The 14,231-nt window shown below is 47.8% G+C and overlaps 1 protein-coding gene across 1 annotated transcript in view; it reads left to right on the forward strand.

Moving 5' to 3' along the window:
* LOC142397011 (kinesin heavy chain-like) overlaps positions 1–14,231 on the forward strand; it is a 47,752-nt gene that overhangs the window by 30,951 nt on the left and 2,570 nt on the right. The window contains exons 15-25 of the mRNA XM_075480438.1: positions 853–999; positions 1,075–1,263; positions 1,944–2,061; positions 2,158–2,234; positions 3,529–3,638; positions 3,765–3,866; positions 4,122–4,182; positions 4,263–4,334; positions 6,845–6,949; positions 7,529–7,745; positions 7,825–7,980. Coding sequence (XP_075336553.1) covers positions 853–999; positions 1,075–1,263; positions 1,944–2,061; positions 2,158–2,234; positions 3,529–3,638; positions 3,765–3,866; positions 4,122–4,182; positions 4,263–4,334; positions 6,845–6,949; positions 7,529–7,745; positions 7,825–7,973 — 1,347 coding nt within the window. The 3' untranslated portion in view covers positions 7,974–7,980. The remainder of the gene's footprint in view (positions 1–852; positions 1,000–1,074; positions 1,264–1,943; positions 2,062–2,157; positions 2,235–3,528; positions 3,639–3,764; positions 3,867–4,121; positions 4,183–4,262; positions 4,335–6,844; positions 6,950–7,528; positions 7,746–7,824; positions 7,981–14,231) is intronic.

The raw sequence follows: 14,231 nt of genomic DNA on the forward strand, positions 1-14,231 counted from the left end.
AGATGTTTGTGTGGGAGGATGCAGATGTTTGGGTGCAGATGTTAGGGTGGGAGGATGCAGATGTTTGGGTGCAGATGTTTGGATACAGATGTTGCCGGTGGGAGGATGCAGATGTTTGGGTACAGATGTTTGTGTGGGAGGATGCAGATGTTTGGGTGCAGATGTTAGGGTGGGAGGATGCAGATGTTTGGGTGCAGATGTTTGGATACAGATGTTGCCGGTGGGAGGATGCAGATGTTTGGGTGGGAGGATGCATATGTTTGGATACAGATGTTTGCGTGGGAGGATGCAGATGTTTGGATACAGATGTTTGGGCGGGAGGATGCAGATGTTGCCGGTGGGAGAATATAGATGTTTGGGTGGGAGGATGCAGATGTTTGGATGCAGTTGTTTGGGTGGGAGGGTGCAGATGTTGCCGTGGGAGGATGCAGATGTTTGGGTGGGAGGGTGCAGTTGTTTGGGTGGGAGGATGCAGATGTTTGGATGCAGTTGTTTGGGTGGGAGGATGCAGATGTTGCCGTGGGAGGATGCAGATGTTTGGATGCAGATGTTGCCGTGGGAGGATGCAGATGTTTGGGTGGGAGGATGCAGATGTTTGGATACAGATGTTTGGGTGGGAGGATGCAGCTGTTGCGGTGGGAGGGTGCAGATGTTTGGGTGCAGATGTTTGGGTGGGAGGATGCAGATGTTGCGGTGGGAGGGTGCAGATGTTTGGGTGCTGATGTTTGGGTGGGAGGATGCAGATGTTTGGTTGCAGATGTTTGGGTGGGAGGATGCAGATGTTTGGATACAGATGTTGCCGGTGGGAGGATGCAGATGTTTGGGTGGATTCATGCTGTCCTGTGGTTCCAGGCGGGTCTGGAGGCGGCCCATAGGGAGCTCTCCACGCTGCAGGAGCTCAGCTCGCACCATAAGAGGAGGTCAGCAGAGATCCTGGGTCTGCTGCTCAGGGACCTCAGTGAGATCGGCGGCGTCCTGGGAACCACTGAGCTCAAAGCTGTGAGAATCTTCTTCTTCTTCTGTCCTCCTCAAACACCAGTCTGTGCTCCGTGTTGACCACTGTTCTGTCCTCAGATGGCAGAGGGCAGCGGCGTGATGGAGGAGGAGTTCACCACCGCCCGCCTCTACGTCAGTAAAATGAAGTCTGAGGTGAAATCTCTGGTGAGCCGCAGTAAGCAGCTGGAGGTCAGCCTGAAGGAGAACACCTGCAGGGTGGAGGCCAACGAGAGGGAACTCAGCAGCTGCCAGCTGCTCGTCTCACAGGTGAAATTATGATCTGGTGATGTGTAACACACAGCCTGAGCTGGTTATCAGCAGCCATCCGGGGGTCTCTGGTTCTCAGGGCCCTCACAGCTGTAACTTTTATCTTTTCCTCTCAGCTGTGGCTCTGAAGGGTTAAAGGAGTTAGTGATGAACAAACTAACAAAGAAAGATAAATTAAGTCCTCTTTGTTGTTTAGGAGTCATTTAAATAAACAGCAACAATAATAAAAACAGATTATGTTATTGTTGATTTCCACATCACATGAGAACAACTAGAGATAACTATCAGGTTATTACCTTCAGTCCGAGATAAATAAAGGATTCTGATTGGTCAGCTGACCTCACCTCCACCTGTTCTCCATCACAGTACCTGGTGACTCACAGAGCTGATAACCAGCCTCGTGTTGTTGGGTTAGTTAAACCAGATAACCAGTATTTGGGTTAGTTAAACCAAATAACCAGCCTCATGGACGGTTGTACGCAGGTGGAGTTGCTTCAGGGTAAACTTCAGATTCAGGCCTCAGATCTGTTTTACATCAGAGCTTCTGTGTAAAATCTCCTGTTTGTGTTGCTTTCTTTATCGTTGTTTGTTGTTTTTTCTCTTTATTGTTGTTTGTGTTGCTTTCTTTCTTTTTACTGTTGTTTGTGTTGCTTTCTTTCTCTTTATCGTTGTTTGTGTAGCTCAGAGCAAAGTTGGGCTCTTTGACTGATGATCTGCAGAAGATGGAGCAGAAGAAGAGGCAGCTGGAGGAGAGTCAGGATGCTCTGATGGAGGAGCTCGCCAAGCTCCAAGCTCAAGGTCTGAAAATGCTTATTGGAAACACTGCACTCTGATTGGTTGATAGGTTAGAGAAAATAAGTCACGTTAACCCAAGTAAAAACGTTTGTGGTTCAGGTCAGATGCAGGAGCTGACGGTGATGGACAAAGAGAAGGAACATATGAGCAGACTGAAGGATGCTGTGGAGATGAAGGTCAGTTCCTCTGGTGGCGCCAGCAGATCCCAGATCTCCAGCACAGACCTACAGAAGACATGAAACAGCGAAGGAACTAAGCTTCCTAAAGAAATACATTCAGCTCTTTCCTCTCTGGTAGATAGCCTCAGTGTTGCATTTCCAACCCAGTCTGCTGCCCAGTCCCAATAATCTGTATTCCACCTTCACCCAGGATGGAAACAGTGTTTGGCTTCTTCCTGATCCTCCTAAAATCTTTCTCATTTACTCTCATTTACTTCAGCTCACTAACTCTGGACACCATTCCAATGACCTCTATGATAACTTCTGTCATTTTTGATGTGATTTGCATTATCTTTCTGTTTGGATTAAGATATAAATGGGACAGACTTCTCTGAACGGTTGTCCTTCATCACAGTGCACTTTCTGTCAGTTTTTATCTTCATCTTGTCAGTTTCCTCACTTCCTGTTTTTTTTTCTTTGCGTTTCGCCCCTTGTCCATTCTATTAATTTACTTCTCCTCTTTTTTTCAGCCCATGTCTTTGGTTTCTGATCGCCACACTTAATCCTTCTTTGTTATCACGTCCCTCTCTTTAAATCCTCCAGGATTCAGATTCATGTTTCGTTTTTATTTAGATAAAATCAGTTCTCCTTGTTGCTCAGAAGTTAAACCTTGTGTGGGCATAGAGAGTTTGCTCCTTTATAAACATGTTTGAATGGGATTTTTGTGGAAAACCAAAAAATGAACAAAAATTAAACCTGCTGAACGCAGATGTGTTACCTGGTGAACGCAGATGTGTTACAGATGTGTTACCTGGTGAACGCAGATGTGTTACCTGGTGAACGCAGATGTGTTACCTGGTGAACGCAGATGTGTTACCTGGTGAACGCAGATGTGTTACCTGGTGCACGCAGATGTGTTACCTGGTGAACGCAGATGTGTTACAGATGTGTTACCTGGTGAACGCAGATGTGTTACCTGGTGAACGCAGATGTGTTACAGATGTGTTACCTGGTGAACGCAGATGTGTTACAGATGTGTTACCTGGTGAACGCAGATGTGTTACCTGGTGTACACAGATGTGTTACAGATGTGTTACCTGGTGAACGCAGATGTGTTACCTGGTGTACACAGATGTGTTACAGATGTGTTACCTGGTGAACGCAGATGTGTTACCTGGTGCACACAGATGTGATACAGATGTGTTACCTGGTGAACGCAGATGTGTTACCTGGTGCACACAGATGTGTTACAGATGTGTTACCTGGTGAACGCTGGGTTAACTGGTTGCTGTGTTGGTCTGTCTGGATGCAGAGGACGCTGGAGGAGCAGATGGAGAACCACAGAGAAGTTCATCAGAAACAGCTGAGTCGACTAAGAGACGAGATTGAGCAGAAACAGAGAGACACCGACCAGCTCAAAGAGTACGTCCCTCTGATTAACTAATAATAACTGATTATTATGGTCTGGAGGGGATTGTTTGGGTTTTGTCTGTTTGCTGACTGGAATGAGTTCTTTAAAGATGAAGTTAAATGTTGTGTTTGGCTCAGTGTGAGTCAGGCTCTGCAGCTGGAGAACAGGAAGCTTCAGTCTGATTTGGACAAACTGAGAACGGAGGACCAGAACAAAGAGCAGAAACTCCAGAAGCTGCAGTAAGTTTCCATCTCACCCATCCAGAGTCTCTTTAGCTTAGATACAGTGACCCCTGCTGACATTTAACTGTTCAGTCTGTGTCCACCCACATGCTTTTATTTACACCGTGCACATAAGAAACTGTGTGCACTCTACATCTGTTTATTCACACCGTGCACATAAGAAACTGTGTGCACCCAACATCTGAAATGTAAAAGCTGAGGTTTCGGTCATGTTTTCTCCTCTTTTCTTCACCATTTGCTCGTGTGATTCAGCTTCCTGAACGAGAAGAGAGAACAAGCCAAGGAGGACCTGAAGGGTTTGGAGGAGACTGTGGTATGGCTGTTATTCTTCTACACTCATCATGTCTAAATGTTCATCTGAGATCTACTGAGTTATTCTGTTTCCTCTAACAGACCAAAGAGCTGCAGACGCTGACCGACCTCCGGAAGCTTTTCATCCAGGATATCAGCTCTCGAGTCAAGAATGTAAGAATGAAATCAGCCGGGCCAGTCAGAGCTGATATTCTGTTCTGAATCAATTAGGAATAGCTCCACACATGACAGATGTTCCCACAGCTGTAATTTAGTCTTTTTAGGTTTTAGAGCTGATTCACTGAGAGCTCAGATGTCCATTCACAACAAAAAGTTAAACAACTTAAAATTCAAGTCCAAATACACAGAATCCAATCAATCCACTGTCACTCAATTCAGCATATTGAATTTATAAAAGGTCAGTTTATACAAACTAGAGTTCTCCTGAGTCCTGAGCTGCACGAGGTGACTGTGGAGAGAAGAAACTCCCTTTGACAGGCAGAAACCTCCATCAGAACCAGGAACCATCTGCCTGGCCCAGCTGGGGGTTGAGAGGACAGGAAAGAGGGGACAACAAGCAGCGTAACACCAGGCCAGGGACACCTGCAGAGAGAGAGAGAGAGAAACACAAGTTAATGACAACAATGATGTCACATGGACATGGAGAGGTGCATCATGGGAGCTCCCCCAGCAGGGTGGGCCTATAGCAGCAGAACTATGGGATGTTTCAGGGTCACCTGAGCCATCCCTAACTATAAGCTTTATCAGAAAGGAAAGTTTGGTGGCGGTTGGTGGCGGTTGGTGGCGTAGTGGGTTAAGCAGCCGCCCCATGTACAGAGGCTACAGTCCTCGCTGCAGCTGGCCCCAGTTCGAGTCCCGCACTGAGTGGCCCTTTGCTGCGTGTCTTCCCACTCTCACCCTACTTCCTGTCTCTCTCCAACTGTCCTATCATTAAAGGCATAAAAAGCCCCCCCAAAAAAAGGAAAGTTTCAAGCCTGATCTTAAAGGTAGATAACTGGGCCTGATAACTGAAGGCTCTGCCTCCCAAACTGGCAGCTGGTTCCACAGAGAGGGGCCTGGTAACTGAAGGCTCTGCCTCCCAAACTGGCAGCTGGTTCCACAGAGAGGGGCCTGATAACTGAAGGCTCTGCCTCCCAAACTGGCAGCTGGTTCCACAGAGAGGAGCCTGATAACTGAAGGCTCTGCCTCCCAAACTGGCAGCTGGTTCCACAGAGAGGGGCCTGATAACTGAAGGCTCTGCCTCCCAAACTGGCAGCTGGTTCCACAGAGAGGGGCCTGGTAACTGAAGGCTCTGCCTCCCAAACTGGCAGCTGGTTCCACAGAGAGGGGCCTGATAACTGAAGGCTCTGCCTCCCAAACTGGCAGCTGGTTCCACAGAGAGGGGCCTGATAACTGAAGGCTCTGCCTCCCAAACTGGCAGCTGGTTCCACAGAGAGGGGCCTGATAACTGAAGGCTCTGCCTCCCAAACTGGCAGCTGGTTCCACAGAGAGGGGCCTGATAACTGAAGGCTCTGCCTCCCAAACTGGCAGCTGGTTCCACAGAGAGGGGCCTGATAACTGAAGGCTCTGCCTCCCAAACTGGCAGCTGGTTCTACAGAGAGGGGCCTGATAACTGAAGGCTCTGCCTCCCAAACTGGCAGCTGGTTCCACAGAGAGGGGCCTGATAACTGAAGGCTCTGCCTCCCAAACTGGCAGCTGGTTCCACAGAGAGGGGCCTGATAACTGAAGGCTCTGCCTCCCAAACTGGCAGCTGGTTCCACAGAGAGGGGCCTGATAACTGAAGGCTCTGCCTCCCAAACTGGCAGCTGGTTCCACAGAGAGGGGCCTGATAACTGAAGGCTCTGCCTCCCAAACTGGCAGCTGGTTCCACAGAGAGGGGCCTGATAACTGAAGGCTCTGCCTCCCAAACTGGCAGCTGGTTCCACAGAGAGGGGCCTGATAACTGAAGGCTCTGCCTCCCAAACTGGCAGCTGGTTCCACAGAGAGGGGCCTGATAACTGAAGGCTCTGCCTCCCAAACTGGCAGCTGGTTCCACAGAGAGGGGCCTGATAACTGAAGGCTCTGCCTCCCAAACTGGCAGCTGGTTCTACAGAGAGGGGCCTGATAACTGAAGGCTCTGCCTCCCAAACTGGCAGCTGGTTCCACAGAGAGGGGCCTGATAACTGAAGGCTCTGCCTCCCAAACTGGCAGCTGGTTCCACAGAGAGGGGCCTGATAACTGAAGGCTCTGCCTCCCAAACTGGCAGCTGGTTCCACAGAGAGGGGCCTGATAACTGAAGGCTCTGCCTCCCAAACTGGCAGCTGGTTCCACAGAGAGGGGCCTGATAACTGAAGGCTCTGCCTCCCAAACTGGCAGCTGGTTCTACAGAGAGGGGCCTGATAACTGAAGGCTCTGCCTTCAGTTCAAGATTTTATTAATTCATTTTTTGGAATAAAAGCACTGAAGACCGTAAATGTTCTAGAGATTTTCTGGAGCAGGGACATTTGCACTTTCTTCACCCTCAAGTATAATCTCCAGAAATATTTCAAATAAATGTATTTAAATATTCTGCTCCTCACTATGTGGATGAAGAAAGACCCCCCCCCCCCCCTCCAGCAGAAAGAATGGAGGTTTTCTTTGAGTGATGAACGTCCCGTTAAAGTTTTCTCCTCTGCTGTGATCAGAGTTCGGAGAACGACTGTGATGAGGCTGGCGGTAGTTTGGCTCAGAGACAGAGGATCATATTCCTGGAGAACAACTTGGAGCAGCTCAGTAAGGTCCACAAACAGGTGAGTTCTGTCCCAGTAGCAGCCCCTCATCCTGCTCACTTTCGGCTTTGAACGGTCACAGATTTACCATCATTTAACACCTTAAATGTTATTTATCTTTTTTACTGGACAGTGTAACGTGGATCAATGCTTCAGGTTAATGTTTTTGCTTTCTTTTGTCTACACTTTATATTAAAAAGCAGCCGTGTTCCTTCACTACCTCCAACCTCAAAATGTTTGATGTCCATCAGAGGTGGTGAATTCATTGTTGTTAAAGCAAAGAACAAATCACATCAGCTTAGATTCCAAATTCAATAGTAAATCCATTGAAACTGGTTCAGTTTTCTGTTGTTGGGCCTGATGTTAGCACAGCCCTCAGTAAGAGCTGTGATTGGATGTTCACTCACAGTGTCATCTGTTTCCGAGCAGTGAGATAATCTGCTGAAAGAGTTTATTCCCGTTTCTGCATTTCTAATTGATCTGGTCCCTTTGCTAACAGGCCTCTGCCTGCCTCAGGTTTGGTGAATACATCAGCTGATTAAATCACATCTTACAAACAGGAAGAAAACCTTAGACATTTTTACCATCTTTGTTTCTCAGCTGGTTCGAGACAACGCAGACCTTCGGTGTGAGCTACCCAAACTGGACAGGCGTCTGCGGGCCACAGCAGAGCGAGTAAAAGCTCTGGAAACTGCCCTGAGGAACGCCAAAGAGTCGGCTGTGAGGGACCGCAAGCGCTACCAACAGGAAGTGGACCGGATCAAAGAGGTGGTCCGGTCCAAGAACGTCTCCAGGAGAGGACACTCTGCTCAGATCGGTGAGAGACGCCCACAGCAACAGGATGCTGAGTTTATCTGAGGTGGGACACGACTCACCTGTTACCCGTTTCTGTGCAGCTAAGCCAATCAGAGCCGGACACCAATACAACCACCACCCACCCTCTGCTTCATCCATTAAACCTGCCATCAGAGGTGGGGGGGCAGCCTCCAGCCCACGCCATCACCCGACCCGACAACCACCCCAACAACAGAGCCTCAGCAAGTAGGCTCCAGGTGAGTAACAACAACAACAATACAACAACAACACAACAACAACAACAACAACAACACAGCAACCCCAACAGCAGCAACAACAGAGCCTCAGCAAGTAGGCTCCAGGGGGGTATTCCTCAAAAGTAGCTAAAGAAAGCCAGGCTATAGCCGGAAAGCCTCACTTGAACTAGCGCCATCTCCCAATTAAGCCTCAAGTCGTTCCACAAAGACATTTTAGCTGCATCTCAGTGAGGCTAATCCAAGCGAGGCTTCCACAGCCTGGCTGTGTGCGAGGCTTCCACAGCCTGGCTGTGTGCGAGGCTTCCACAGCCTGGCTGTGTGCGAGGCTTCCACAGCCTGGCTGTGTGCGAGGCTTCCACAGCCTGGCTGTGTGAGAGGCTTTCACAGCCTGGCTGTGTGCGAGGCTTTCACAGCCTGGCTGTGTGCGAGGCTTCCACTGCCTGGCTGTGTGCGAGGCTTCCACAGCCTGGCTGTGTGCGAGGCTTCCACAGCCTGGCTGTGTGCGAGGCTTCCACAGCCTGGCTGTGTGAGAGGCTTTCACAGCCTGGCTGTGTGCGAGGCTTTCACAGCCTGGCTATGTGCGAGGCTTCCACTGCCTGGCTGTGTGCGAGGCTTTCACAGCCTGGCTGTGTGCGAGGCTTTCACAGCCTGGCTGTGTGCGAGGCTTTCACAGCCTGGCTGTGTGCGAGGCTTTCACAGCCTGGCTGTGTGCGAGGCTTTCACAGCCTGGCTGTGTGCGAGGCTTTCACAGCCTGGCTGTGTGCGAGGCTTTCACTGCCTGGCTGTGTGCGAGGCTTCCACAGCCTGGCTAAGTGCGAGTGCACGAGGAACGTAAGAAGCCCTGACGAGTGGATGGTGGAAAAATGAAGATGGCAGAAAAGGAGAGCAAGACAAGCGCTGTTATTTTCTCTGCAGCTGAACTAATTATGCTGATGGAGCTGTATGAGGATTTTAAAAGTGTCATCACCAGAAATGGTAATACAGCTGCGATCAAAAAAGCGAAGAAACGGCATGGAAAACAACTGCAGAAAGACTAAATGCGTAAGTTATGAAAGTTTCATACCATTGTCAATTGTTAGACATTTATTTTACTGTCCTCATGTATTTATGCTCTCCTCTTTGTGTTATAATTTGTTTACATAAAGCATGCTGAATTCAATTCAATTCATTTTTATTTATATAGCGCCAAATACAACAAATGTCATCTCAAGGCACTTGGATAACAAGTCCAATTCAAGCCAATTGGAATTCAATTAATTATAATCATAATTATTATTATAGTCTCTGTATGACATGTATAGTACAAATATACTGGCCCTACTCACTTTATTAATAACCCAATAATCGTGTGTGACCCACATATTAATTTTTCACTGTCACATCTCAACAGGAGCAATCTTAACAGCCAAAAGCGTACCTGGCAGCAGGTGAAGGTAAAGTACAGGAACATGTTTCAGAGTGGTAAGTAGCCTTTGAAGAAATGTGTTTGTCCAATAAAGAGAGCACCAAACTATATATGGAATACAAGAAACTGGAAATAAAAAAGATCACGCTTGAGATTATGAAACTGGAGAGGGATGTAAGTATAAATTCAGATAAAGGAGAATTTCGTGTTGTGAACTGTATTTAATTCTGTTTTCTCTCCACAGCTTGAGAAACATGTTATAATAATTAAACAATTCAACACAACTTGAACTCAAACTTGTCATTATTGTACGGTTCATGCAAAGTGTTAGAAATGTGTTTTTTACATTTATATTCACAGTGGGGTGCCATGACCTAAACGTGTGGAAAGTTATAAATCATCTCTGTCCATTTAGCCTTCTTACACTTGCTCTGACTTAAACTGCTGCTGTGTCAATGCAAAATTATGAAAATAAGTTCTAACTCAAAGGTCACAACAATAAGGATCAAAGGAAATATGTGTCCCTGTACAGGTCCCTCACTGTGTCAGGAGAAACTGAGTCCTTTCAGGCACTACAACCTGCAGGGACTCAACGAAGAAAAGACTTGAGCCTGAAAAGTTGTCCACAAGACAAAATGTATAAAATATGAAGTATACTATTAATTTAAGATGGCTCTGTCAGAAGTCAGCCATGGTGCCTGAGAACTTTAAGCAATGAACCTGTATTTAATTTGGCCAAAGGTCATTTCTATCCGTGCCCTTGTTGTTGCATGTGCATGTGCATGTGCATGTGCATGCCCTTGTTCCTGGATCAGGATATGGCGTGAGGAGGTACGGCCAGCATGCATAGCCTCTGTCCCCAAGCAGGACACCATTGAACTCTCCTGCAGAATAAGAGAAATGTTGGATGGATATACATGTGTTAAGACTTTAGGCAATTTGATGCAATATGTGCCTTATATGGCTATCTATTATAAAGTATGACGAGCACTTTAAATTCCTTAAGATGACCTATACACCTGACCTCTCATTAGATTACCAAAATTCTGCCTATGCTACACCTTACTTCAAAAGTACACTCCTTCGGGTAAGTAAAATTCTCACGCCTTGTGCAAACCTCTGTGCCAGTGAGGATGCTCGGAAGATCCTAGAATCATGAACTGATCCCGGCCATTTAGCCTCAATGTTGGAAATGAAATGACCTCCATCACAGATCATCTGTATGCTCGGAGGATAGGAGTCAATGATGAGCTTTCACAGGGCATAAATGTTACATTGCTCAGCATTACTCAAAAAGGGGTTGTGGTATTTTTCAAAATGAGAAATCCAGTTCAGAGTCTATGGACAATTATCCCCAAGTGTACCTGTACATTTAGGATATGGAAACATTTTCGGTTTACATGTCAGCCTCCACGGGTCCAGCAGGGGCCTGGACAATGTTTAAATCCAGACTGAAAACAGTTCTATTTAGATGTGCATATGACACCTGAAAGTGTTTTATCTGCACTCTTCACTTTTACATTAATAAATTAATGAATTTTTTGTTTTTTGGAATGATTTTATTGCCGCCTTGTGATTTTATGTAGCTGTAAAGCACTTTGAATTGTCTTGTGAACGAATTGTGCTCTATAAATTGCCTTGCCTTGGATGCGTACATTGGTACAGTGTAGTGCACCGATAACATTATGGAAGCCTGAGGGAGATGATGAACTTCCATCATGAGGTCAAGCGTGCCATCAAAAAGGCCAAGCATGAATATAAGAATAAAGTGGAGGCCTCCTTTTCCCAGGGGAACCTCCTCTCTGCCTGGCAGGGCCTGAAGAATATGGCAGCTGTTAACAATATCACATCCAGTCGTAAACCCATCCAGGTTGATGGCTGCAACATAACATCTCTACCTAACGACCTCAACTCATTCTTTTCACGATTTGAAAAGGACAACAGCGCAGAGCTAAATAACATCGTCTCCACACTTCATCCTGATGATTCAACCCTCATCTTCAGCAGGGAAGAGGTGGTAAAAGCCCTTAAGAGGACTAATCCCAACACTGCTGCTGGACCTGACAACATCTGTGGGCGGACCCTGAAGCACTGTGCTGAGCAGCTGGGGGAGGTATTCCAGCAGTTGTTTCAGACCTCCATGAACTGCAGCACTGTGCCCCTGAAGTGGAAATACTCCAGTCATTCCCATCCCCAAGAAGGTACACACTAAGGTACTGAATGACCTGAGGCCTGTGGCCTTGACTTCCCTGGCGATGAAGGCGATGGAGAGGATTGTCAAAAAATCTATCACCAAGTCTGTTGAGCCATTAATGGACCCATTGCAGTTTGCATACAGGGCTGGCAGGGGAGTGGATGATGCCAAGTTATTCATCTTGGAGACCACCCATAAACATCTGGAAACCCCCAACACCATCGCCAGGCTCCTGTTTGCAGACTTCTCTTCTGCATTCAATACCATGCAGCCACACATCCTAGCAGGAAAGTTAAGTACCCGGTTCAATCTGAATCACCAGCTCATTATGTGGATAACTGACTTTTTAACCAACAGGCCACAGAGGGTGTTTGTAAATGGCTCCTACTTCAACATCCTCCACACCTCCACTGGCTCCCCGCAGGGCTGTGTCCTGTCGCCCCTACTTTACATCCTCTACACCGATGACTGCAGGTCCACCCAACCAAATTGTCACCTGGTTAAATTCGCCGACGACACAGTCCTGCTGTCTCTGCTCTCAACCTCAAGTCTTCACCACAGCTCTGTTCTTCAGGACTCCATCTCCTGGTGTGAGGGAGCCTGTCTCCAGATGAACTCAGCAAAAACTAAAGAGGTGATTATGACGTTTTCAAGCAAGCAGAGACAACTGGCAGAGGCTATCACTACCACCATCCGGGGTGAGCCTGTGGAGGTGGTGGGGGAATACAGGTACTTGGGTACAGTTTTCGACAGCCTTCTGAGGTTTTCTGCTAATACGGACGAGATCCTGAAAAAGTGTCACCAAAGACAATATCTGCTGAGGAAGCTGAGATCATTCGGAGTGAACAAAGCAATCCTCCTGACTTTCTATCGCTCCTTCATTGAGAGCGTCCTATCTTTTTCATTCATTTCCTGGTTCTATTCCATCAGCCTGCAAGATCGGACGCGACTACTCAGCATCATCAGAGTTTGCTCAAAAATCATTGGACACCCTGTTCCTCTGTGACCAACAAACACTCCGCACTGCTCACAGGATCTTACAGGACCCTTCACACATTCTTCACTCCGTGTTCGAATGGCTCCCATCAGGTCGCAGGTTGTGCTGCCCACGCTGTAGAACTGAAAGGAGGAGGGCCACCTTTTTCCCCAAAGCAATCCAGCTCATGAACTCTGACCCCTCCCTGTCTCAACATCACTGCCCCCCCCCCATTGACTGAATGCACATAGCACTTGCACTTTCATTTCACAGCACAGAGCACTTTGACTGTGTCAGCCACTGTGTCAGAGGGTACTGACCAGAGTACTGACTGTAGCACTTTAGTTTTTTATGTTGTTAGTGTTGTTTGTTTTTTTAATGATGCTGCTTCTTATGCCTTTTAAATTGCCCCTCGGGGACAAATAAAGTGTTATCAAATCAAATCAAAGTCTAAGGACTATTCTAAGGGATGTAAAGGCTGGCATTGGTGCGAACAACCTCGCTCACCTGATGAGCGTTCACAAGCCATGAATGTCATCATACATGCAGTCCAGAGAGAAGCTTTCTCAGCGGAGATCTCTGCTCTGACTGACGGTGAGGCTCTACCCAGCAACAGCCCGCTCTTTAGGCTCAGTCCAGTGGTGGAAGAAGGCCTCATGAGAATTGGAGGCAGGCTCTCACATGCGCCATTGGAACACGCTGAGAAGAATCCCCTTGTTCTACCGAAGCGCGAGCATGTTTCTGCCCTGTTAGTGTCCTACCACCACAAGCAGGTGAAACATCAGGGGCGCCACTTCACTGAAGGTGCCGTAAGGTCTTCAGGCCTGTGGATCATCGGATGCAAAAGGCTCGTCAGCTCCATCATATATGGGTGTATCACCTGTCGGAAGCTACGAGGCAAGATGGAAAGGCAAACCATGGCGGATCTGCCACCTGAACGCCTCACCACATCTCCACCCTTCAGTTATGTGGGGCTGGATGTTTTTGGGCCGTGGAAGGTCACTCCGAGGCGCACTAGAGGCGGGCATGCTGAAAGTAAACGATGGGCAATATTGTTTACCTGCATGAGCACTAGAGCAGTGCATATCGAGGTAGTCGAGTCCATGGACACCTCTAGTTGCATCAACGCCCTGAGGCGATTCTTTGCAATCCGTGGACCTGCAAGGCAACTAAGGTCCGATTGCGGGATGAATTTCATTGCCGCTAGCAAGGAACTTGGACTGACGAAACAGCGACAAGGGCCCAGTATCCAGAGATACCTGAGTAACCAAGGTTGCTCTTGGGAGTTCAATCCCCCATACTTGTCCCACATGGGAGGCTCTTGGGAGCGGATGATCGGAGTAGCTCGACGGATCTTCAGCTCCATATTGCTACAGGAGCACATCCATCTCTCCCATGAGGTCCTATGCACTTTCATGTGTGAAGTTTCTGTGATCATTAATGCCAGACCCCTTACTCCAGTGTCCACCGATCCAGATTCTCCTTTATTGTTGACTCCTGCGATGCTGCTCTCACAAAAGGGTGCCGTGCTTCCTCCACCTGGAGTCTTCTCAGATAAGGACCTCTACCAGAGCCAGTGGAGACAGGTGCAAGCTCTCGGGAGCATGTTCTGGACCCGATGGAGACGGGAGTACCTCCCTACGCTACAGAGCCGTTGCAAGTTTGTTGGGAAACAC

Source organism: Odontesthes bonariensis, chromosome 12 (assembly GCF_027942865.1).
Source record: "Odontesthes bonariensis isolate fOdoBon6 chromosome 12, fOdoBon6.hap1, whole genome shotgun sequence".
Taxonomy (NCBI): domain Eukaryota; kingdom Metazoa; phylum Chordata; class Actinopteri; order Atheriniformes; family Atherinopsidae; genus Odontesthes; species Odontesthes bonariensis.